General features: G+C 38.0%; 1 protein-coding gene across 2 annotated transcripts in view; it reads left to right on the top strand.

Moving 5' to 3' along the window:
- Nucleotides 1-2,159: 2,159 nt before the first annotated feature.
- The window catches only part of PAM (peptidylglycine alpha-amidating monooxygenase), a gene marked incomplete at its 3' end in the record, with an annotated part of 71,202 nt that continues 46,429 nt past the window's right edge, over nt 2,160-26,932 (top strand). For both annotated transcript variants that reach the window (XM_080637565.1, XM_080637566.1), the window contains exons 1-6: nt 2,160-2,286; nt 3,469-3,589; nt 5,534-5,591; nt 8,251-8,338; nt 15,057-15,142; nt 16,833-16,916. In XM_080637565.1, the coding sequence (XP_080493691.1) occupies nt 2,195-2,286; nt 3,469-3,589; nt 5,534-5,591; nt 8,251-8,338; nt 15,057-15,142; nt 16,833-16,916 (529 nt within the window). In that variant the 5' untranslated portion in view covers nt 2,160-2,194. The remainder of the gene's footprint in view (nt 2,287-3,468; nt 3,590-5,533; nt 5,592-8,250; nt 8,339-15,056; nt 15,143-16,832; nt 16,917-26,932) is intronic.

Here is a 26,932-nt window from a genome sequence, read left to right as displayed (position 1 = left end):
TCCTGAAGCTTGCAAGAATGAGTGTTTGGTTTTATTTCTGATCCGTGGAAAATACCTTTGCAGGTTCAAAAAAATGAAATCAGAACATTGCTATTCTGTGTATGTTAAGATCCAGTCTATTATTCCTGCATGTGTTCTTCAGGGTTCTTGTTTATCAAGTGTATTTAGAGTATGGCCTAATTTCTTATGTAATAGAAATTTTAACAGTACTAGAACTTCCAACCAGGTGAATTACAAAGATGCTGAACAGTTAACTGTTGTGTAATTATACCTAAAAGACTAAGACTAATGAAGCCACCTGTTTTTATAGATGCCTTAACATTTGTGAAGCATGTCACGCTTGCCTTTTTTATATTTTTTTAATTATTTTTGTTTTTCATCATGGTAGAGCCCATTATACATGTTGCAGCTTTCCGTAGTTCACTAGTGAAGATGATGTAGGCTACAGAACTGAAGATGTGGAAATTTACATTAAAAAAAAAAAAAATAGAATTACACTTGTATCGTAGCTTTCATGAATGATTCTGGACAGCTCTGGCATATTTTTGGCAAGCTGAAAGTAAGATGAAGTCTATTTTTAGTTGCTTATGACTGAATCTTTTTCTTATCCTTCAGTTAATAAAATATGCAAGTGTAATGACGATTAATGACGATTAGGTTTTAAAAACTAACAAATAGTTCAGTGCTGATCTAGTGTAGGTGCTAAACAGCAGGCAGCATGGCTGCTTAGTCTATGCAGAAGCCCTTTTTTTATAGTGAGTTTTTTTGCGTATGTGCCCTAAAATAGAAGGAATTTTCAAAACACATGAATTTCAAATGTGTTTCCTGTCAGAAGCCTTCTTTTCTATTTTGTCAGTATAGCAGTATTTTGACTATGTCTTCCAAGGGCTGGGATATAGTTGGGCTTGGGTGGCTTTTTTCCTATTCATATTTATCTTAAAAGAATTACTACATGACACATTTTAAAGACTTTGATTTTTATTATGACTTGAACCTTTACTTCTGCCAGAATTGGAATGCTCAATAAAAATGCTAGTGTTTGTCTTCAGTAGCACAGTGTGATTTTCCAGCATACTTACAAAAACACTCAAAATTTTAAAATTATTGTGTAAACCGAAATGTATAAGTAAAAACAGTTGAAGCTTAAGTGATGAGGAGAGTAATAGTTTATGTTGATATAACCTTAATTTATGAAAGGATATGAAGCAGTCTGATCTCAATAGTTCTTGTTGCAGTATTTCCAAAAATAATTTGTAGAATCAATTTTCCGAAATGGATATGAAAAGTAACTGAGGTACATAAGAAACAGATGACATAATGGTGTATTGCAGCTTGCATTAATGGTAAAATATTCTCCCAGCCCACAGTATATGCAGAAACATTTAGTGATAGTTGATAAAATTTAGAAACCTTGATTCTTGACATGTCAGTGCTTGGCCATTTTTTGCTGCTTGTAGAATACATTATGCTAGTGTTCGTATGTGTGAAATACTCCGTGCTTTGCTTTTTACATATTGAGGGGGGTAAGGGGGTTATATTTTTTCCGATCATGTGAAATGTGTTGGAGAGTGTGTTTTGTGTATCAATATGAAACGTGTCATTTTCTGACCCTATATGGATGAGGAGGAATCAACAGACTTGGTGCAGTCTTTGCTAGGTTGGACTAAATCAAGCTTATGAAACAACTTCCTTTAATGTATTTAAAATGCCTCAACAGGGATTTGGTGAGAACTAATGCTATAATGCATTACTCATCCTTTATCTGCTTCTATTTTTACAGGTTCTGAAGGATGATTGATGCTGGTTTCTGTGATGCCAGTTTCAGCACTGTGGATTGATAAGTAACGTGCAGATTTAATTGCACAACCTGGGGAGGAAGCAGTAGGAGTGCTACTTCTTTTCAGCTGCCTAAGTGGACAGAAGTACAGTGTCATCTATCTGCAAGGGAAGATTCTTCACCAGAATTTTACAGCTAATAATAGAGACAACATAGCGTCATCCACCTTCCTGATTTACTGTGTATCACCTTCCGAGACAGATGGTCTGTCAGAAGCTGGAGGATGCCCGCAGAGCACATAATAATGAAGTAGTGAATTGATACTGCTGCTGCAGCCTAATTGTCAGGATCACAGCCGACAGAACTGTGCTGCCCTTTTTCTGCTCGCTTAATCAGGCCAAAAGCAGCAGGGTGGTCATGGCTGGCCTCTTTAACAACCTGCTAGTACTGTTTTTTGTTTTTCAAAACATCTGTTTGGGTTTCAGAAGCCCACTTTCTGTCTTCAAGAGGTGGGTTATGCAGGAAGACCTTATGTGTTGAATGCATGCAGTCACTTACCATATTACGGATATATGAAAAAGCATGTCCTAGATAAAAACATATATGATGTTTGTTTGGTTTTGCTCAATTGCTCTGAATTTATTTTCTGCAGTTTTGAAATGGCACTGTTGTCTTATTGAAGGCAGAAAGTCTTGTTTTATTTGTAGGTTGCTTTATAAAATATGAGTTTAGGATGATAAAACAATAATTAATGAAAATTTTTAGGTAACACCACAGGTGTGTTTTGGACTACACCGAGTGTTAATATATTTCAATTGATTAAGTTAGCTTGAAGTATAAAATGATATTTTAATGAAAAAACATCGTCTAGGTTAAAACTGGGCAATCCTGGAAAGTTGGGGTGTGGGGGAGCTGTATGCAGAATTGCATAGGTAAACTTGAATATAGTTTGGACAAAAGAAGTTGTAGTGTCTTAGTTCTCCAGAAAAGTGCTCTGCTGTTTTTGAGGTATATTGGGCACTGTAGTTATCATGTCACTTCTGTATCTTTTTTTATATATATATATACACATATATATACCCACATGAATATACATATTTCAAATTCATATCAATGTTGCATCGTGTTTCAGATGTCTTACCATTTAGTTCCTTACTGTGACCTATTTTTTTTTACAATTTATTTATACATTGCATTCAGTACAGACTTTGATATTCCTGTAGCGCTGTAAAACTTAATGTAAAACTTCACTGCTTGTAATAGGAGTTGCTATCTATGTTGTGGTGTTGGAATTAAAAATTTTCCCTTTACATGTAATTTAATCTGTATTGCATTGCACATCAGGCACATAGTCTTAAAACCCAAAACAAACTCGTGAATGATTAACAGTACTTGAATTTGTCTGGTGAATTAATTCTCTGTCTGTACATCCATGTACCTCAGACAACTTCTTAGATGAGATGACAGGCTACGTTTTAGCTAATGTCTTCCAAACTAGTCTGTGTGATTGCTCAGGGGAGCTGTCTCAGTAAATGCTTGATAACTTAAGCTTGTGAAGGAGTGAAATTTCCAGATCACTCCTGGAGCTCCTCAGCATTGTCAGACTTCCCTACTAGTTCTCAAGACCCTGCTTTTTAGAAAGACATAACAAAAGTCAGTATTTTAAAAAGTCTTTTCTCCTTCATTTTAAGATACAAAGATACTACCAGATCTTTTTCCAGTGAATGCCTTGGAAGCAACCAGCCAGTGATTTCACTTGGTCTGTCAGATTTTGCACTGGACATTCGCATGCCTGGTGTGACACCTAAGCAGGTGAGAGAAATGCAGGTTTTCTTTTTTGTACTTACTTCTTTTTATATATAACCTTGGAAAATGAAGCCTTGCCTACAATATAATTCACATAAAATGAATAAAAACCCACCAGCAAGGTAACGTTTATAGACATACATGTATGTCCAGAATAAAGTAAGAAACAGAAAAGTAATCCCAAATGAAAGAAAAATCTTTGCATGTGATTAATTGTACTTCTGAAATTTTGGTTTCATAAACTGAAATGCTGAAGTTTATTAAAGCTAGGAATATGAGTTTTATTAAAGTGAAATATTTCCAGCTGTGCTAGTAAGTCATACATTGGAGTTGCAGTTTACACCAAATCTCAAATGAGGCCTCAGTGAAATGAGTTCAGCTAAAATTAACACTGTTGCAACTTTGGCAAGCTCAGAAGACAACCAGAAAGTATTTCATAAGGGTAATACTTTTGACCCAGTATTTTAAGCCCCTAAAACACTCGAGGAAAGCTACTATAAACAAGTCGTAATAGTATATTCTCTCACATTAGAAGTTGCTTAACTTCTACTGAGCCAAGTGAGTAAAAAGGAAGACAATAGTTAAGATTTTTAACATAATCATTTTTAAGATTCACCTAAAAGTCTGAGATTCTGCTGTCATCTTCACATGCAGCTTCATTAAGCAAGATAAACAATTATTAATAAAGGTTTGGGTTTTTTTTGCAGGGAGGCAATGCAGGGAGTTACATATATCATTAAGAGACCCTGTGTCTCTTTTAGCTGCACGTGCTTGTAAAGAACAGGATGTTGTGCTGCAGTAGATGGTGATTCATTGTTGCAGATAACACTTTTAAAAATACTGAAGGGAAAATGAAGTTTTCTGTTCTTGGGGAATGGCTCTCTAGAACTTGTAATTTAGAGTAAGTAGTGTCATTCTAGTGAATGTAAAACACAAATATAGCTTCTACTAGATCTTATTTGTCTGCTGCAAAATATTAAACATAATTCAGAAAGAGTGAGAAGTACTCTCAGTTCATCCACATGCACATTTGTAATTGTTTTATTGATTTTACCTGAGAAGCCATTAGTTGAAGAGCTAGGAAACAGGTATGAAGGAGTCAGTCACTTCAGATTCCGTGGTGGTATGCACACCTGACAGTCACATTTTTATTGAGAATCATAGCAAGCTAACAGAAAGATCTGACACAGAACTAACCAGGTCTTTGCTTACAATTAATGACCAGTGTGACCTGCGGTAGATGTAGAGTTGGCAGGCTTATCTAATGTAAGAATTTTTCTGAGGGCTCTGAAGCTGTAGGTTGTTTAATCAAAAAATGTCTCCAAGCTAGAAAAAGAAAGGGAACTTCTGAAATAGTACTGCTGCTGAGTTGAGTTCTTCCATAGCATCACTGTAGGCAATTGTATTTAATTTACTTTTCCAGGGTCCTGGATGCTTTAGCTTCCTGGGTAATTCTTGTGGAAAACAGATACTGAAAATTAATCTCTTTGAATACTAAGAAATCTAACCATCTGCATGTATTCCATGAAGTTGAGATGAATTTTTGGTAATACCAGTAAGGTTGTACTTAGCATTCACATTGTTGTTTTGGAATGATTACTATAGGAATCATTTAATTCTTTTAAAGTAGGGGCATACGGCTAACATGCAGCTTAAACTGTAAAATATATGCCTGGTTCACGGAGGAAACATGTACATGTTTTCAAACAGGAGGAGAAGGGAAAAGAAACCCCAAATATTTAGCATGTGGGAAGGAGGCTGTGTTTGTAAACCACTGCAAATTAATTCAGTGCTAAGGCTTATAAATACATGATTTTTATGTATTAGTTTGTTCAGTAGTCCCTCATTCATCCTCAGAAAGCTTAGTGAATTTCAATGCTTTATTTCCATTTCTTTCATTCTAAATATTCCAAATTTAATGGTAATATCTGTGCTTTGATCTTTTAATAGTCTGATACCTACCTCTGCATGTCAGTTCCCCTGCCAATGGATGATGAAGCTTATGTAGGTGAGTTTTGGTTGACTGGAGAAACCTATGCAAGCCATTTTGAAGAACCTCAGCATTTTCTGTTACTTTTTTCTTTGAATTACATTGACTTAATCTTTGGCTGTCACGAGTTTCCAGAATGCTTTCATCATAGCTAATGCACAAACCAGCTAGAGACACGTACTTATTTTAGTCAAGATAACACACTGGTTTTGGAGAGATTCATGAGTAACAGTAGTTAAGAAACTGCATGCAGATGCCTTTGGCAATCAGTACCAAACAGTCCCATTTGTAAAATATTGGCTTTCTGTCTCTAGCCGGATACTTAATTCTCCTCCAGTAAGCAGACCGTTTATTTACCTGCTGGTACAGGCTGTAAATCCTTTGCACTTACAGTCAGTGTTGGCTGCAGTAAGATTTTACTTATCTAAGGGAAAAAACAAAACCAGCCAAATCCTCTCATGGCACACAAATAGAAGGAAACACTGTTGTAATAGCATGCAAATGCTCTGATCATATAGATCAGCAAACAACACCATCTGTTTGGAAAGTCAAAGTACCTCAAAGGTACTTCTATTTTGTCTTGCTCGTGAGCATACAGTTAGTTGTTCAGATACAGCGAAGGCTTTTTGGTTCGACTGAACATAGCTTCACCATCAGAACATGCTGGAAACCGAAATTAAACAATGAGGAGTTGAAATGTCTGTATCTTTCCTCCTTTACTCTCTTGTTGCGTTTTAGAATATCTGCACTTAAAATAAATATGGTGGGAATCCTATGTAGTTTTTGTTGTAGTGTGTTATGAGGCTATTGTCCCCTATGGATTTCCTTTTGGAAATCCTTCAGAAACAGAATGTTGTGTTTAGATTTTCATGTGTTATAGTAACTAAACAAATAGAGTAAATTTTCTTCAGTGCTTCCGCTGTATCTGTTTTGTAAAGAAGTCAGAATCTGACCTGCCATCTTGGCTGTGAGTTTGATGCCAGAAAGGAACATGAGCGTTAAAAGAGAGTGAGTGTTCATTGTCTAATAAACTATAGCTGCTGTGCAGTGTGTGCAATAGACTGTTCTACTTTCATGTGATTCATAGAAGGATACACTACTAACCCGCTGGGTAATCACTTTTTATTTAGTGCTTCACTGAGTTGCAAACTTGCATAGTTCTATTTTTTGTTAGATTCCTGCACATTTAATTCTGTCATTTGGTGTTTATATGTGTTAAAGCCACATAAGTTTTCAGTGGTGTATGTGTTTAGAAGGACCTACTAAAAGAATTTGGCTAAAAGTGGTGAGTTCAGTGTGAATCATGCAAGGCAGCCTATGTTTTCTCTGAAGACTGGGAAACTTTTAGGGTTTAAGTGTTTACATGTTCTGCATCAGATTTTTATAGGATTTGATAACCTTTCCAGTGATCACTGTGCTTTAGTACATGTCATTAGAAAGCATAATAAAATTTGATCGCCTGATGAGCGAATTAAAAAATAATAAAATCAAAACCTGTTCTGTGAACATAAAGTTTGCCCATGATAGCATTGTTTACAACCCAAGATTAATTTTAACAACATACCTTTTGCTCCTATGAAATGAAATGGCTGTGAGATTAATGTTTAAATTATCTCGATGAGTGAGATTAATATATAATTTTTCAAGAAAATATCATTCCAGTTACATTTTAAAAGCATATTGTGGTTTTGGTCTTCCACCTTATTCTTGATTAATGTTTATGAATGAGTAGCCAAACTAGAAACTAGATTTAGTCTTTAATGGTGCAGGTGTTGATAAAAAATAATTTTTTCACTATGGTGAGCTGTAGTGGTAGATAAAGGGTGCTCTGAAATTCCACACACTTATAAGAACTGAGTCTGACAGCAAGCCACTCAGCCAAGAAATACCAAGTTTATAACACCCAGTTTGTCATCTTCACCCTCATGTTCATTCACATGGATGACTAGTAAATAAATGTGTCTTTTTCTGACTGACTCATAGTGAGTCCCTATTTATCAGATTGTGCTGTATGAATGAGATGGAGCCTATTAAGTTCAGCAACACAAATTGAAATAATTAGATGATTTATTACTTTTTGTCCATACGTGACTCTGAGACACTATGGGTTTGTTACTCTAATATGGCATATATTAACTTCCATATTACCAAGTAATGATTATTTCACTGTATTGAAGGCCTCTAATGTTTCCTTAATCTGCCAAACTGTGGACACTGGTATGTTGATAAATTACTTCAAAGTTCATTCCTTTGTAGGAAAGAAAGAATATTAACTGTATAATTGAATTGTTATTTATGAAGATGAACTTAGAATATATTTTTTTGTAATACATTGCTTAACTAGACACTGTTAATATTAAACTGATGCCATGTTCTCTTCATTCATGTTTCTCCTGGAGTTCATAATTTAAAGTAGTACTTGATCAGAAAAGTAAATCAGATTTTATTTAGATTGGTATCAGTACCAAAACTGCTACTCTTTTAGCTTGGGAGACAAGCTGTTGAATGGGAATATAAGGACAGCTTGTAAGTGGAAAGCAGAAGGTAAATGAATGAGTGGGCACATGCATGCCTATTTCTAGTACTACAGAGAAAAAACGGTACAAAATGCTCTTGCTTATGTAACTTATGGTGAAAATAAGGATAGATTATTTGTTATTACCATTTTGTTTTTCAGTTGACTTTAAGCCTCATGCCAGCATGGACACTGTCCATCACATGTTGCTCTTTGGATGTAATGAACCCTCTTCTACTGAAAATTACTGGTAAGAGTTGCAGTTTGCCTTTGTTATTTTAGCTAAGTTTTCATGTGTTGTTTGCTTCTACATAAACCTTTTCCTATGTCACAATTTTTGATAAATTAGAAAAATTTAGAATGAAGAAGAACTGCATAACATTCTGGGTTTTCCACACTTAAAAGCGTTAATTTTCTTTTTATCTAACTACTCTGTAAAGTGGAGAGAAAGATGTGTTTTCTGATTCTTCATGATTAACTGACTGTCTCTGAGGAGGAGACAGAAGCTATAGAAGGCAGAGTACAATTGGATACCAATAAATCTAGGTTTCTTCTATAGCTGGCTGCTTTTAGTGTATGAAGAAGTGTTCTATCAGTTGTTTGGAAGGAAACTGGGTGAAGAGTAAGCTGAAGAACATGTTCTCTGTCAAGTGATTTGGTGGTTGACTTGCCCTTCAGAATGAGGGCAGAGGAAACCTCTCAATGCCACTAACATAAGTGTAGGGAACTAGAGTGAAGAGAGCGTGAAAGTAGGTGGAAATAAATGTTCTGTCTGGTAATTTTGCAAGTTTTCTCCAGGTTTTCAATAAAAAACAGATTTTGCTGACCCTGCAAAGCTTGTGATTTACTCTGCTCTGTGGAACAATTTTAATCTATATTTTCTGGTCAGGTTGCATAATCACAACTTAACTTTTCAGTATTTACCAAAAAGGTAACTAATGCTGTAGGTTAGAGCTAATGGGTATAGTATAATGTATTTTCTACAGAAAACAAAACAAAACAAAACAAAAATACTAATTTAGCATTTCAGATATTCTCTGCATGTTTTTGGAGATGATTTGAGTAATATTTTAAGCGTACAACAAGCATTCATTGAAAGTTTTATCTCCCTTCTACCAACCAACAATTTTAATAAAGAAAATGTTGCAGTCTTGTCCTGCAAGAAAAGCAGACACTTAAAAAGTTCAGACAGAAGTAAAACTGTGAAAGCACAGAATTTCTCTTAATTTCTTTTCCCAGCAGACAGTTTTTCTGTGTTCTTTTTATTGTATCTTAAATGTAACAATGTACTTTTTGAATAGTTTAATATTAAAATTATGGCAACATGAAACGGTTCCCATTGTGGCCTTTTAAAACCAGTTTACATCTTGAGTGTCCTAATTAAAACTGAGTAGATTTTACATGTAGTTTCTTGGGTTTATACATCAGGAAGTAGGTTTGTTGGAGCCTTGACATAATCCATATGTGATAGAAAAGTATTGTTATAGGTTGATCAGACTGTATAATCTCTCTTCTTGGAGAGGAACTATGGTCCAGCAGAAGAGCACCAGTGGCACCTAATGTTGCTTTTTGGTTTTGATTGCTGTTCTTAACATCTACGTGTCAAATGATGAAGCATGTAATTAATTGTGGTGGCTTAATGTTGGTTGGACGTCAGGTGCCCACCATGCTGCTCTATCACTCCCCTCCTCAGCTGAGGGGGGGCGAGAAAATAAGATGGAAAAAAAATGGTGGGTCATGATAAAAGCAGGTTAATAAAGCAAAAGCAAAGGTTATACATGAAAGCAAAGAAAGCCAAAAGATTTACTCTCTATTTCCCATCAGCTGGCAATCTCCAGCTGCTTTCCTGGAAGCAGGGCACCAGTATGTGTAGTGATTGCTTCACAAGACAAATGCTGTAATAACGAATGACCCGTTATCCCATTTCTCTTAGCTTTATATGCTGAGCAGACATCGTGATATGAAATACCCCTTTAGTAGCTTTGGTCAGCTGTCCTGGCTATGTCCTCTCCCAAGATCTTGCCCACCCTGAGCCTACTGTTAAGGGGGAATGTTGGACAGACAGCCTTGATGTTATGCAGGCACTGCTCAGCAGTAGCCAAAGCACTGGTGTGTTAATCGACACCTTGCTAGCTACCAAAACACATCAAAACACATCACTATGAAGGCTGCTATGGGGAAGAACTCACTCCAGCTCAGCAAGATCCAGTACAATAGTGTTGTATTTAAATATGTTTCCAGTTTATCAGATGCAGGTTTTAATTAAATCTTGCTGGGTTTTTGTGTATAGTTCCTGAACTGCAGTATTTGCTTTATATTCTCAAAATAAAAGCTTTTCATGCAGTGTCTCATAATCTCACATCCTTGTTGCTGCAGCAGTTTGGAGCATTTCATCTTGCTCTGCCCATGACTATCTGCAAGGCTAGAAAGATGATCATGTCTATTCTACATAAAGGAGGCTTTAGACATCTGCATTTATGCCTGTTTGACATACTTACATAAGCTCATATAAATGCCGCTTTGTTATGTACCTGTGTGTGTATATAGTTAATGTAGTATATATGTGTGTAGACATATGTGTGTTTACATCTATATGTGTATATCTGTAAATGTCTATGTTGTAAACGTGTTCATTTAAATGTTCAGATGTGTAGAAACTGTGGCATATATTTGTAAGTCATTGCAGAGAGTACATATAATTTAAAAGCAAGTCTTTTGCTACTGGTTTACATATGCTAGAGTCTTTCAGCCACTAGCACTAATTTTGTTCTGATGACTGTGTGTTAACAATAAGACATGTTCAGGTTTTGTTTGGTGGGTTTTTTTTTGTTTTTGTGGGTTTTTTTGGTTTTTTTTTTTTTTTGTGTGTTTGTGTTTTTTTTTTTTTTTTTTAATTTTTTTTATTGTTATTTGTTATTTTTGTTACCTGCAGAGTAAGAAGTGATGACTTCACTTGCTCTTCCATCTCCTAGGGACAGAATGATTGTTTGAGAACTGACATTTGAGGACACCACTGTAAATCTTGCTTAGCAAGGATCATTCCCTTACAGTTTACATGATGAACATTTTTACATAGCCAGTTTTTATTCAGTTAAGGTATACTATAATGGGGTTTTTGCCTTATTGTAGTTTCTGCGTTGAAATTCTGGGCAACATTACTCGGATGGTTTGTAGTAAGTTGTAAGAGCATTGGAACGTACTTGCTCAAGAGCTATTTTTCATGCCATCATGGGCTAGGTGAATTATGGAAAAATAGTCCTTTAGGAGCAGTCAGAATGCAAGGGCAAAATTGATCTCCCTGATGCGTGAAGTTTCATTCAGGCCAGTTTTGAATATGGAAAAATGGAAGGTGAAAGATATGGCATCCAGATAACTCTTGGTATTCTCTGCCCTGTGCCCTTAGCACTGCTGAGGCAGAATCTATGATGTTACTCTGGCTTGGTGGCTTTTCTGGTGACTTGATGCTTCTCATGTGAATGCCCCTGGCCATCTGAAAGGCTGTCTGACGGTGTCTAATGGGGAACAGAGGTATTTCTCCCTTCTTGAAATGCCCAGAACTTTCCACAGAAATAAAGTGGGATTCTAGGGCTCATTTGCTCAGGTTGCGCTCAGTGCACCAAGAAAAAGCATATAGCTGCTTCTGTTTCTTGATCATAATAGCCCTAAGAACAGTTCATCCACTACAACAAGTTTTGCCTGAGCTGATAAACTGTGCTGAAATCAAAGTAGCATGCCTGAGCTGATTCATCAGGAATTTGGATTCTCCATAGATAGTCAAGAATGCACTTGAATGATTTAAAAGAAAATATTGAATTATTCAGAACTTCTGAGTCTTCTGGCAAGACAGGTCTCGCACTGCGTCAAACCTAACACTGAAATGAGCTCTCTTGAAAGAAGTGATTCATAGATATAGCCTTTATTTTGGGATTAGGCAAGGCAGCTTGAAATAGTTACCTAATCTAAATAAATGTGTAAGTACAGGTTGTAGGTAACCACCTGCTGCTGGCTGGAGAGCATGTTTTTGAAAGCTTTTGACATCAGTAGTTCAGTAAAGGTTGCAAAAGATGTCAAGACTGGTTCAGTGAAATACTTGTATTTCACTGCTTAGAGGACAGTGAAAACAGTGTAAAAATTAGAGTGTAGTTTCTTACCATTGTCACTGCCCCAGAATGTTCTGCACCGTTAAGCTCAAGAACTAAAACTGATGATTTTTCTCACTCAATCATCTCAATTATCTTTTTTTACAGCTCTTGGTTAGAACCAAGAAGTTGAGTATAATAGACAAAGAAGTAAACAGAAAATTATTTGTTGTCCTAAGCAATGCAGATATCCTAAAAAGATAGCCAAATACTGGTTTTGCTCACATAGTGAATTAGTTTGCTTTTTTAATTGCTCAAAATCCCAGTGCCATTAAAAGCTCCTGAACTTACCCGAAATCGAGCCTTTACCAAAATTACCAGAATTGAGCCTGTGGAAAGTCCAGGGGAGTTTATAAAAAACAAAGATATGAGAAGCAGTCAGTCATCTCTATTTGCACACTTTCCCCTACTCCCTTGACCGCCACACTTTGGTCACAGTCAAAACTAATTGTTAGTGCCGTACTGTGTACTATGCAGTTATAATCCATTTTTAAGGTATTCTGTGCTACTCATTCTGCTCAGAATCTCATTATCTTTTTCCATGTAAAGAAGCTATGAATTTCAGTGATTGTTTATTTTTTGTTTGTACATGTATACTTTTTACTACCTTCTTGCTTTCAAGTCTGTTCATCAGTTATCTTAACTCTTCTTTGTAGTCTCCTCTAGGTTTGTTTTTTTCTGAAAACTTGACGTTTCAAAAACAGCATTGACGGCTACGTATGAACGTTGACCATTTTTAAAGCATAATGAAAGAGTAATGTATTTATCTTTCTTTACTGAAGTATTCCCCCTCCATCAGTCAGCATTTCAGGAGGAAACAGCCTATGCACTTTTTTTACCTAGCTTATGTGGTCCTAAAAAATACTGTAGTATAAACGAAGGTTAGCTGGCCCAGAATATGGTGGTAAAACAGCAGCTGGTTTCTGCTGTTGTTCCTCCTAACCAGTCTCTTCAATTCATTTCCAAACCAAGTAGCTCAATACCTGGTTAGATCCCTTTGGGGTTTTTTAGATTGTAGCAGTTGAAAGCTGTGCAATTTTTACCTGCAGCTGCACGAATCATTACTGGTGAGACATTTCACTTAATCTTTAAATGAGTTTTGCTTGTCCACTGGGACATGTTTGAAAAGGAAGATGACCAAACTACTAGCTGTGAAGGTCTAGACGTGTTATGAGCAACATTAATGAAAAGAAAAAAGTGGCACGTTCCCTTTTCTCTTGGTGGTCTGATGATTATGGCAATGCTTTCTGTTAGAGGAAAACACAGCAGCTATGTTGCAGGAAGGCTCCCTGGGATCCCTGAAATGCATAATGTTCCACAGAGGTGGTTTTCCATATGTGCTAGAAGAACTGATTATTCCTGGGAGAGCATCTGGAAAGTATCATCATCATTTGTTCTGGAAGGTGGCAGATATGGCTCATGCATCCTCAACAGAAATGTTACTGAGCCTGCATCCACTAAAACTCCTGGTCTTTTATGTTTTTATGCTCCTTCTCACACTGTTTGAGACTATTTTCCCCAGGATTTAAAGTGACTGAAGCTGCTCTTTATGTATAAAAAACGTTTTTCCAGGTCTTACCCAGGTTTCCCAGGTTTTGCCAGCAGTAATAAACAGAGAAGGGGCTGTACCATTTTGGTTTGCTTTGAAGTCTTTGCATGGGTATCAGCCTGCTTGGATCAGTTGGTGTAGTCTGAATAGTTTGAGGTTGAGGCTTTCTAGATGTCATACTAGGTGTGCTGCACCTGCGGAATTATTTTCACACTGTGCTCAGCGGCACAATGCTCTGCCAGTGAAGTAGGTACAAATACACTCTAAATAGCCCTTTTCTCTAATAGAAGATTGAGAAGTGCTTCTGCGTGGGTGTTTGGAAAGCCCCTCAGGGATCCTTGTTTGTTTATATCATCCTGTAACCTACACCTACACGTAGCAGTCTTGGTTGTGGTCCAGGTACATTATGCTGTCTGTACAACTGTTTCTGACTGGCCTTTTGCAGATCTGGTAGAATCTGCACTTCAGGTTTATCAGTTTTTGCAAGTTCAAGGTGTCTAAAACTCAATAGTCTTCGGGAGTTTTTCACATTCCACCCTTAGGGTTGCCTGCAAGGCACTGCAGAGGCTAGGGGCAACTCTGGAACTCTCAGTTATTGTAAATATTTGTGACCTGTTTGTGGTCTTTGTTTGTTTGTTTGTTTGAGTGTGTATGTGTGATTTTTCTGTTTATGGAAAGCAAGAAGTTGTGCAGTGGAATAAAATTAACTTAAAGCACTGAACTTGCTTTAAGTACAGGGAAGAAGAGCATGAGTGCCTCCTACCAGCTGGTCCATATATAGCTGCTTTTTTTTTTTGGTCAGTAATTTTTCAATTAATTTTAAATATCAATTTTGACTTAAAACTTTGATGTCTTGTGTGTTACTTTCTGCTTTGTGCACAAGTCCAGTCCCTCTGTATAGAAGTAGCAGCCATTGTAATTTTTTGGCACTTGAGCTAATAGTGCTAGATATTTTCATATGGTTCATTCTCACAAAAGGTTTCATTATTTATTTTCATCACTGACTGCTAGTTTGATAGGGACTACCAGAAATCTCTATAGTTTTGGCTCTGTTTTCCTAATGCTGTCATAAGGCGGGGCGTGGGAGGGAAACCAAAAGAAGAAGAAGGATCTAATGATATCTCAGAAAGTAGCCTATGTTAAAAGAGCTTAATCATCATACACCCAAAATGCCTCCATAGATCTTAAAATTAGTGGTTTTGCATGTAATGCACCTGTCCTTTCTGATTTAAGAATTAAAAAATTATATACCCTTTTGTTTTCTTCCTTCATGTTTTTAGGGACTGTGATGAAGGAACATGCAAAGACAAATCTAATATTTTGTATGCTTGGGCAAGAAATGCTCCACCCACCAGGCTACCCGAAGGTACTGTGCCTTTAATGTGAAGTTCTTGTGTGCCAAGGGCAAGGGAGAGAAGAGGGTGTGGAAATAAGCACCTGGCATATACAGGAACCTTGTATAAAATTTTTATTATGTCTAGGCAAAACTGTATAAACATCAACCTCATATACTATAAATACACTAGCTAAAATACTTGGGTTTGGTTTTTTTCTTCATCCTGTTTGCTATAATATTATGGGTTTCAGTAGGGGGGGAGAAAGGCTAAGGTAGAGATAATGGTCATAATATAATGCTTTATTTTTATGTATCATTAATCTTGCATTTCCTACTGTATGTTATTGGAAGGATACTATTTATGTTTCAGTAGCACACAAACTGCATTAAAATATTTTTGTGTGTTTCAGGAAAGTGCAAACAAGTTCAATCTAAATATTGAATTTTTTCTGTGTCTTAAGTATGCTTGACATCTTTATGTGCTTTTCATTTCTTCATGCTTTGATGTGCTTGAGCAACATGTTTACATACCCATTTTGTTGTATGATAGATGGCTTTGCTGAATTCTATTGGAATTTTTTAAGCTACTTGTAGTGGTATGTCTAGAAAATAGAAGTTTTTCTTTCTAATAAATGCTAAGAGTCCTAGAAATACCTATCATCTGTGCAGCCTTGGTCTAAAAAGACTGAATTATACACATTTTTTATTTGATCTTTTACTGCTGCTTTTCATAACCAGGAGCAGTGCATCTCATGAAGAGGTTTATTTTTAGTAATCAGTTTATACACTTGCCAGCACAAGTGTTATTTGATTTGGTGATCGGAATGTCAAGTAAAAAAAATAATTTTGCTTGGAGGATTCTATGAAAGCTTTGCTATTAAACACCAACTAGTAATAATTTTCTTGTCTCTAAACTGTCCATAAATACAAGGTTTGTGGAGAGGCTTGGTAATGATCTACATTTAGGTGCAGAGAGTCTGCAGTCCAATTTATAAGTAGGCTTTGCTGTGGGCAGTGGAATCCAGTAACCAAATAAGAAGAAATTTCTTTCTCTGCTTCTTTTGAAGAGTATTCACTGTAGAATCGGTTCACAGAAATTCTGTTGGTGATATTTCACAGTTTCGTTATTTCAAGTTAATAATTCTATTTTCTTCTGTTCCCATGCTTACTTCTGTCAACAAGTAACATAGCTTCATAATTTCCTCCAAATTTTTTCTGCATACAATACTAATTTACATAATTAATGTAAAAGAATACTTTACTGCATCTTTTCGTTCTCAGTGTGTTCTTAGTAAGTCAGTGTTAATCAGTTTGTGCCATTCACAGGTTGCATGAGAAATAAAAGTTCTACCAAATCCTACAAAGATGGCAGAACTCGATAATTTCATTAAAAAAAACCCAAACCAAATGTATACTGTGTTTTTATATATATATCTCAAATCTGTATTCACATTCTTAGATTGAGAGAATCCTTTGGTTAAAGCAGATTATCTGCTCATTAATACCTAAGTTACGGTTTTAGCTTCTTAGTCTGTTTGGGAACATGTGATGGTTGTTCTCCCAGTTTTCAGGACAATGTTTTCTTCACTGTTGTCTCAGTGGAATTTTTCCCCCTTCACTCAAAGCCATTACAGTGATTTGTATTTTTAGATATGGTCAACAGTGGTGAGCCATCTTATGCTTTATTGCCTCTGAAAACAATGCATTTTCCTTCTCTTAGGTGTTGGATTCAGAGTTGGAGGTGAATCAGGTGGCAGATTTTTTGTTCTCCAGGTGCACTATGGGGATATTAGTGCATTTAGAGGTATGTATTTTGGAAATTTGTTCTGTAAGTTATATCAGTTAAAGCATTGAAAATACTTACATTATCTGTAGAAAAGAATTTTCTTGTGAGTGTCACTCACAAAGGTAAAGATCAGTAAGCATACTTGTAATAAAGGGCAACCAATAGCCAAATGCAGGTGGCTTTTGGATGTCTCCAGAAGTGCCTGTGCCCATCCTCAGTCACCCTCATAGTGAAAAAGTGTTTCCTGATGTTCAGAAGGAACCTCCTGTATTTCAATTTTTGCTCATTTCCTCTGTTCCTGTCACTGGGCACCACTAAAAAGAGCCTGGCTACATCTTCTTTACACCCTCCCTGCAGGATTTGTTTGTGCATGGGTAAGATTCTTCCTTGCACCAGTCCTTCTCTTCTCCAGGCTGAACATTTCCAGCTGTCTCCTCGTACGAGGGATGCTTCAGTCCCCTCATCATCTTAATGGCCCTTCCTTGGACAATCCAGTACATCCATATCTGTTGTACTGGGGAGCCCAGCCCTGGACCCAGCACTCCAGGTGTGGCCTCACCACACCAGAGAGGCATCATCTCCCCTGACCTGCTGGCAGTAGTTTGGCTGAGGACACTCAAGGTTTTTTGCAGCAAGGGCACATTGCTGGCTCATCTTCAGCCTGGTGTCTACCAGGACCCCCAGATCCATTTCTGCCAAGCTTCCTTCCAGCTGGGCTGCTCTCAACATGTTCTGGTGCCTGTGGTTGTTCCTCCTCTGGTGCAAGATGTTGCACTTCTTCTTGTTGAACTGCATGAGGTTCCACTGGCACCATTTCTCCAGCCTGTCCAGGTCCCTGTGGATGACAGCATAATCCTCTGGGGTATCAGCAACTCCTATCAGTTTGGTGTCCTATGCAAACTTGCTGAGGGTAAACTGTTCTGTCATCCATGTCATTAATGAAGATGTTCAAGAGGAGTGGGCACAGTATTGACTGCTGGGGTACACTGCTAGCTACCATCTTCCAACTAAACATTGCACCACTGATCCCTACTCTCTGGGCCTAACCATTCAGCCAATTTTCAGTCCACCTCATTGTCTGCTCATCCGGCCCATACATTATAATATTGGTTTACTGAAATTTGGATTTCATCAATACACATTGAAGTATTGATTACCTGTGACTTTGGGGGACAAGTTTAATTGCATTTATTTATTTATTTACTTATTTATTTATCTTTCATGTTGTGCTTTGTTCTTTAAACCTGAAATTTCTTGTTTTGACATCTTTGAGATGCATGAATTCTTATTTCCACTCTGTGAATCACATCCTGTGTGGTGGTTCTGGGTTAAGGCCTGTCTGGCCTTCAGGAACAAAAAAACCCTGTGGGTCATCATTCTCTTCAAACTCGGTTATGGTGCATTACTGTGTAGGATTTAAACAAGAATGTAAAGATCCTCATGGGCTAAGTGGTAATCAGTATGTTGGACTTGAAAGAAGGGAGGAAAAGTAAGCTGGGTAATAGCAAAAATATAAAGGAGGAATATGTATTACACCAATAGTCTGAGCTACGTTTACGGCCTCCGAACCCTTCTGTAGTACTGTGGTAAATGATCAACATGTTGTGATTGGTTTGGGCAAAGAAATTAGCCTGTTGCTGGTAGCTTCTGGGTGCCATGCAGCCTTTCTGCCATATACCACTGGCAAGGTTTCAGCGATACTCAGATTTTTCAGCAGCACTGTCTGAAGCTGAAGGTATGGTTTCTTACCATGATTTAAAGATAAAATGTAACATGAAGGCATTAATGGTAATGAGAAGGAGGAAGAGAAGGAGGATAAGGAAGGAATAAACTGAGAGTGCCGGCACTGTTTAAGTGGAGCACAAATGCAAATGTGTGCAACTGAAGTTGACAAAATTTATTTTCATGGGACAATTCAGATGGATCATTACAGCCAGTGAGATTGTTTGCCTGTTAAAATCACAAGTAATTGAAGCTAAAAACCTTTAAAGAGAGCATGATAGTTGAGAGCCTGCTCTTCATTATTGCTTGGGGACAAGTAAGAGTTCTCACTGTTCATTTTCACCCTTAAGTTAAAAAAAAAAACAACAAACAAAACAGAAACAAATGAGATCAGTATCCTCTGTTGCATATTAGTTGAGGATGTATTTGGAAAGTTTCATTAATAAATTAGCTTGGTAGTCAAAACTTAGTTTACAGCAACACTTTTCTTTTTGCCTAGAATGTCTGTGCAGGGCCTAGAATAATCAGTGTTGTAGATATAAACCTGAAAAATTATGAAAGTTTAAGAAGTGTGGGCTGTAATATAGGAGGTACTAATTTCATGTACTCTTTCAAAGGTTAAAGAGTATGGCAGGATGCCTTCTGTTTTATTTCAGTGCCTTTTACTTAGTAATCCAATATATTATTTTTAAAATGAAAAATAATCTACGTTATTTTGAGCACTGGATTCCGTGTGCTTCTCTTTGATAACCAGAAGGCTTAACATTGGTGCCTTGAGTAAAATTAATTCTGCATACTCCTGAATATTCATGTCTATGGTATGTTATGATTTCCTTTCAGGAAATCAGTCATCTGTGACCTGTACAAGGTATTTGTTTGCTAGAAAAATTATACCACATCAGGATCAACAATTGTTCGCCTCTTTTCTATTTGGAAAGCTATGAAAATGGCACCAGGGAGTCTGTGCTCATATTTTGTTTTTCACAGACTGAATAAAGGTAGAGTTTCATTTTCATGTTACTAGACTTTTAAAAACAATTTTGCTGAGATTCTGGATGAGTGAGCAGCTCAGCAGGAGCAAGCACCTTGACTCTCATGAAAAAAACCTGACTCGGCTAGTCTTCTTTTATGTATCAAATGCTGAAAGCAGCGTAAAGAATTTGTCTCTTTTTTTACCAAGACTTCAAGTTAAATTTTGTGCTACATGTCTTTGTCTTTTTAAATGTAACTTATGTAAATTAATTCCCAGTGGGCATTAGCTTTGGGATTGCCTTGCTCAGAGGTTCTGCTCCATCTTTGAGGCTACTTCTAATTTTAATGAAGCAAAGCCAATTCTGACACCATATGTGGAGATTCTGGTACAAATCAAAGGGCTGACTTTGAAATAACAAGGGGTTTGAAACTTCATAAAAAAAAGAAAAGGACCATTCTGCTACAGTGAAAGCTTTTAAGTATTCTAGTAGCCACATATAAGTACTGTACTATTTCTATTAAGTATTAGAAATAGAGCAATGAAAAAATGAATAAAGGGTTTGAACAGTGTGCCCTGTAATTTATAATACATGTACCCAGAGTGCAAAAAAAAAAAAAGAAAAGGAAAAAAAAAAAGCTTTTGAGAAGTCTTTATTTTTCTAAGTAAAAAACCACACAGAATTTTAAGTATCTAGGAAGCCCTAGAAGTCTCAGCTTCCATGGCAGATTATCATACATGTAACTAAAGAGATAGACAGACTGGCAGGAAGCCTGTTGGACTTGGATTGGAGGTTTTATCAAAATCAGCCAATAGAAAGAGCATTTTTTTTCAGGATAACTTGGCTTCTCCTCAGTTATGAGTGTTCCATTTGACAAACTGTATTTCTAGTATTTCATATATTTCTCCTAGAAAACAGGGTTTAGCAGGAGCAGCACAGGTCATTCTTTTTAACTAATTTAAGCATTTAACATGCAGTATTGATTTTGGATTACATAGGTAAATAAAAGCAGGGAATATTTAATATGATTGTGTTATGTTTGCACACCACACAAAACACAGTTATAAGCATAGCTTCTAGTTTCATTTGGGTTGGAAACTGCCTTGACAATTGGCTTTCACAGAACCTGTTGCTGAGGTATAAAAAAATGCTTTTCCACAGTCTTTGCCAGCTGGCAAATAGTAACTGGTAATTTACTTGTCCCAGAGCACTGCGTATTTGCTAAATAGCTGAAACAAAGGAATCAAAGTAATTCCAGTCAGCTGGACTGACAGACTTGAAAGGAATCTTTAAGATTTTCATAGAATCACATACTGAACTAGGTTGGATGCCATTGGCCTTCTTGGCTGCCTGGGCACAAGCTGGCTTGTGCATAGCAACCTCAGTCAGCATCTGCAGGCCTCAATACTGAGCCCTGAGAGAAACCACTAGTGACCAGTTGCCAACCAGATGTGACACCATTTACCACCACTCTTTGCATTTGGCCATCCAGCCATTTCTTTACTTATTGAAGAATACACTTATCCAGGCCATGAGCAGCCAGTTTCTCCAGGAGGATTCTGTGGGAGAGTGTCAGATGTTTTACTAAAGTCCAAATAGACAATGTCTGCTGTATTTCCCTCCTCAACCAGGTGGATCACCTTCTGCTTGGTTTGTGCATTAAAGATATTTATGCTTCAGTCACACAGTAAAGTTTGGAACAGTCACACAGTAAAGTTTGGAAAGAGTTTGCACGGGAAACAAGCATGGCCTCACTGCAGTCAACACTCTTGGATGGATGGTTCAGCAGCTTTCAGTCTTTCAAGGAGGTCAGCTGTAGGGAAGAAGCAAGGAAACAGCATTTCAGTCGTATCTCTGTAACTGTTAGAAAAATGTTTAGCTCAGTCATGGCTATATATAACCATAGACAAAATTATAACGTGATGCAAGAATGTCTTAGAAGCCTACACCAATGTACCTATCTGTTATTTTACTCTGGACACAGCACTGCAGATCAGAAGTTGATTTGTTTCTCCTGATAATATCATAGAATCGTAGAATAGTTAGGGTTGGAAAGAACCTTAACATCATCTAGTTCCAACCCCCCTGCCATGAGCAAGGACACCTCACACTAAACCATGTCACCCAAGGCTCATATAATAATATAATTAATATGATTGCCTTGTATAGTTGCAATAATAAATTTCCCACTGTCTTCAGTTCATTTTGAAATTACTCAATTTAGATTTAAATACTGAATGAAAATTTTTTCAATAGTCTGAAAATTTAAATAGTGTGAAAACACTTTAATACTGGCAAACTGAAATATACTGGAGTAATTTCCTTCCTCCCACAGTGATGTTTTAAAAGAAAGACTCAGTGACACAGTAAGGGTTAGATTTTTCAAACACAACTAATATTTGCCATATGCTAGGTTTGGGTTTGTTGTTTTGGGATAGTTTTTCAGCAGTGTTTAAAAGATAGAATGATGATATTCTCAACCATATATTGAAAAACTGAGAGAAACAGAACTATTGATTGCGTTTTAAATTTTAAAATTTTAAATGACATTAAGTAATAAAGTAAAATGTTCTGAGGAAGCAAGCATTTCCCAACTTCCATTAAAATTTATGTAGTGCAAACTCTCTAACATCGTTAAACTGATAAAGCTGAATTCTGCATCACCTGTGTTATATGAATAGCCAAAAATTTAGTAAAAAAATAGGTTTGAAACAAGGAGCGTGGAGCAAAAGAGACTTCCCAAAGACCCATATTGAGATTGTAATTGAAGCTTCCTACAGTGAAGAGTAGAGGAGGATGAACGTATATATATATCTTGAACATTTTTCTAAAACCATGGACAAAGAATTGAGTTTCTTTCTCTTGAATATTTTCCAACCATTTCCCTACTTTTGTCCTCATAGCTTAGTCCTTGGGGTGCTTTTCAATTCATGACTTGGCCATTTAGAAGCAACATTTGTTACCTGTGATTGAAAACTAGTGCTTATTCTGGCATGGCATAACTTCAATTTTTCTTCCTGTCTTTAGCCAGTAATGACCATATCTTGACTTTGTAATTTTTCCCTTATCTGCTATAACTTAGTCTTCTATGTGGTCCTGTCCCTTCTCTCTCTCCTTCAACCTTTTCTTTTTCTTTACATCTCTGCCACTTCTCTCCTTACTTACCATGTGATGAATGTGAGGTTTTTTGCTATTTTTATTTTTCATTTTTAACAAGTAACTTAAAAAAAAACAAAACAAAACAAGGACCTTTTAAGACTATTTTTTTATGTCTGCTTTAATGACTGTACTTTAAATTGGAGAATTTTTAGCTTAAATTTTATTTTAATTTTTCAGTGGCTACTATTTGTCTGTACAAACATGCATGTTTGCATAAAAATGATACATAGGATTGTATGTTATTGTAATGAAAATATCTTCTTCAATATATTGTTTATTTGGCTTTTTTTGTAAAACAGAAAATGTGTATGGTACAGCAGCATAGTGGCTGACTGACTAGTTTTGCATTTTTTTACCTACTTGCATAGTCTTAAAATACTTCTAGTGTAATTGCAAGTGAATTTGTTATTACTCTGCCATACCCATATTCAATCCTTTATGCAGAATATAGGTACCAAACTCAGTGAGTTTTGGGTAATATAACATATAGCTTGACAAAGACCATCAGAAATCCCATCTGCATTGAATGGATATGCTTTTGTTTCTGGATCACCAATTGAATTTTCAGCTACTTTTATTCTGATTCATCACTCTTGGTTTCAAGAATTCTCATGAGGCATGCTTTCCAAACATTCAGTGCATCTGCAGTAGTGGGTAGTCCACCCACTAGTGTAGAGTCAAAGAGCTACTGTTGTAATTTTTCTTTCATGTATATAGTGAAGACTTTCTTTCTCGTTGTTATTTGTAAAAGTACAACTGTGATTTATTGATTCAAATTTTTAAATACAGAAGTGTTTGTTGGGACACACAGAACTGGAGAAACTCAGGTGCCATAAAGATCACTGTGAGAACCTAGTGAAACTGACGTAGCAATTTTTTCATTTGCATAACGTATGCACTAATTTATACATTTTGTAAAAACAGTAGCTTTCTACTTAGCGAACATATTGGAGTTAAATTCTAGTGTTACTTGTGGTAAAACCCAAACTTAGTATTATCCTTTAATAATGAAATATGGTGTGACTAAAATAGCTAATGTTTGAAAAACTAAGCTAGTATTCTTTAACTTGGAAAGTCTCTGTTTTGTCCCACTCTAGCTATTATCCTTTCTTCTGTTCAAATGCAATGCATTTTCAGTTCTGAACTTAGCTGCTGATGGAAGAAAATCTCTCCCAAGTTATCACTTGTCAGCAGATCCATGGCTACTGTGTTCTCTTTCTTACCTGAAGCATATATTGTTGGAGGGTATTTTTTTCACCATTTTCTGTTTACCTGCTTTGGTGTTACATCCGTCTTCTAACTAGACCTGTTTTGGTATAAACATAAGAAAGGGAACTTCTTGGAAAAAAAAAAGTTTGAACTTCCAGATCATCAACCAAAATAGAGTAACTTTCAAGTCTTTAGTATATTTGGAATGGAAGGTTACAGGCTCTTTAGAAAAGCCAGGCCTGGCACAAGGGGAGGGGGAGTTGCTATTTATGTTAGGGATAGGCTGGAGAGTATGGAACTCTGTCTGGGGACGGGTGAGCAGTCGACAGAGAGTTTGTGGGTCAGGGTTAAAGGGAGGACAGCGATGGGGGACATTATTGTGGGGATCTGTTACAGACCGCCTGATCAAGAGGAATCTGTGGATGAAGTGCTCTATAGGCAGATAGGAACAGCCTCATGCTCACAGGCCCTTGTTCTCATGGGGGACTTCAACCATCCTGACATCTGTTGGAGTGAAGGTACGGCCCGGCACAAGCAATCCAGGAAGTTCCTCGATTGTGTGGAAGACAACTTCCTTCTGCAAGTAATAGAGGAGCCGACAAGGAGAGGTGCCATGCTTGACCTTGTGCTCACCAACAGGGAAGGGCTCATTGGAAATGTGACGCTCCAGAGCAGCCTTGGTTGCAGTGACCACGAGATGGTCGAATTCAAGATCCTTGGGACAGTGAGAAGAGCGTGCAGCAAGCTCACTGCCCTGGACTTCAAGAGAGCAGACTTTGGCCTCTTCAGGAACCTGCTTAGTAAGGTCCCATGGGATATAGCCCTAGAGGGCAGGGGGGCCCAAGACTCTTGGTTGTTATTCAAGGATCACCTACTACAAGCTCAGGAGTGTTGCATCCCAACTAGAAGGAAGTGCAGCAGGAGGGCCAGGAGACCTCCTTGGATGGATAAGGAGCTGCTCAGGAAAATTCAAAGGAAAAAAGAGGCTTATAGAAGGTGGAAGCAAGGACAGGCGGCCTGGGAAGAATACAGGGATGCTGTCCGGGAGTCTAGGGACCAGGTTAGGAAAGCTAAGGCCCAGTTAGAATTAAACTTGGCTAGGGATGTTAAGGATAATAGGAAGGGATTCTGTAGGTACGTAGCGAATAAAAGACAGACTAGGGACAACGTAGGCCCCCTCCGGAAGCTATCGGGAGAACTGGCTACCCTGGATTTGGAGAAGGCTGAGGTTCTTAATGACTTCTTTGCCTTGGTCTTCACTGGCAAAGTCTCTGACCGCACCACTCAAGTCTTGGAAGGCGGATGCAGGGACTGTGAGAATGAAGACGCTAGGCCCACTGTAGGAGAGGATCTGGTTCGAGACCATCTTAAGAACCTAAACGTACACAAGTCCATGGGACCTGACGAAATCCATCTGCAGGTCCAGAAGGAGCTGGTGAATGAAGTTGCTAAGCCTTTGGCCATCATATTTGAAAAATCATGGCAGTCAGGTGAAGTTCCCAACTACTGGAGAAAGGGGAAAATGGATGACCCGTGGAATTACAGACCAGTCAGTCTCACCTCTGTGCCTGGCAAACTCTTGGAGCAGATTCTCCTGGAAGGCATGCTAAGGCACATGAAAAACAAGGAGGTGGTTAGTGACAGCCAGCATGGCTTCACTAAGGGGAAATCCTCCTGACCAATTTGGTGGCCTTCTATAATGGGGCTACAGAACAGATAGACAGGGGTAGAGCAGTTGACGTAACCTACCTGGACTTGTGCAAAACGTTCGACACTGTCCCACATGACATCCTTGTCTCTATATTGGAGAGACATCAATTTGATGGGTGGACCACTCGGTGGATAAAGAACTGGCTGGATGGCCGCACGCACAGAGTTGTGGTCAATGGCTCAATGTACGGCTGGAGACCAGTAACTAGTGGTGTCCCTCAGGGATGGGTGTTGGGACCGGTCTTGTTCAGCACCTTTGTTGGTGACATGGACAGTGGGATTGAGTGCGCCCTCAGCAAGTTTGCCGATGACACCAAGCTGTGTGGTTCGGTTGATATACTGCAGGGAAGGAATGCCATCCAGAGGGACCTGGACATGCTTGTGAGGTGGGCTGATGCCAACCTGATGAAGTTTAACCATGCCAAGTGCAAGGTCCTCCACCTGGGTCGGAGCAATCCCAGGCACGGCTACAGGTTGGGCAGAGAAGAGATTCAGAGCAGCCCTGCAGAGAAGGACTTGGGGGTGTTGGTCGATGAGAAAATGAACATGAGCCGGCAGTGTGCGCTCGCAGCCCAGAAAGCCAAGTGTATCCTGGGCTGCATCAAGAGGAGCGTGACCAGCAGGTCGAAGGAGGTGATCCTGCCCCTCTACTCTGCTCGCATGATACCTCACTTGGAGTATTGTGTGCAGTTCTGGTGTCCTCAACATAAAAAGGACATGGAACTGTTGGAACACATCCAGAGGAGGGCCATGAGGATGATCAGGGAACTGGAGCACCTGCCGTATGAAGAGAGGCTGAGAAAGTTGGGGCTGTTCAACCTGGAGAAGACAAGGCTGCATGGAGACCTCATAGCAGCCTTCCAGTATCTGAAGGGGGCCTACATGGATGCTGGGGAGGGACTATTCATCAGGGACTGTAGTGACAGGACAAGGGGTAATGGGTTCAAACTTAAACAGGGGAAATTTAGATTGGATATAAGGAGGAAGTTCTTTACTGTGAGGGTGGTGAGGCACTGGAATGGGTTGCCCAGGGAGGTTGTGAATGCTCCATCCCTGGCAGTGTTCAAGGCCAGGTTGGACAGAGCCTTGGGTGACATGGTTTAGTGTGAGGTGTCCCTGCCCATGGCAGGGGGGTTGGAACCAGACGATCTTAAGGTCCTCTCCAACCCTAACTATTCTATGATTCTATGATTCTATATTTAAATTAAAATGTCAAACACATTAGGTAATGCTGGTACAGTGCATTAACAAATGGATAAACTT

The sequence above is a fragment of the Psittacula echo genome (assembly GCF_963264785.1).
Source record: "Psittacula echo genome assembly, chromosome: Z".
NCBI classification, from domain to species: Eukaryota; Metazoa; Chordata; class Aves; order Psittaciformes; family Psittacidae; genus Psittacula; species Psittacula echo.
This window is presented reverse-complemented; position numbering and strand designations above follow the sequence as displayed.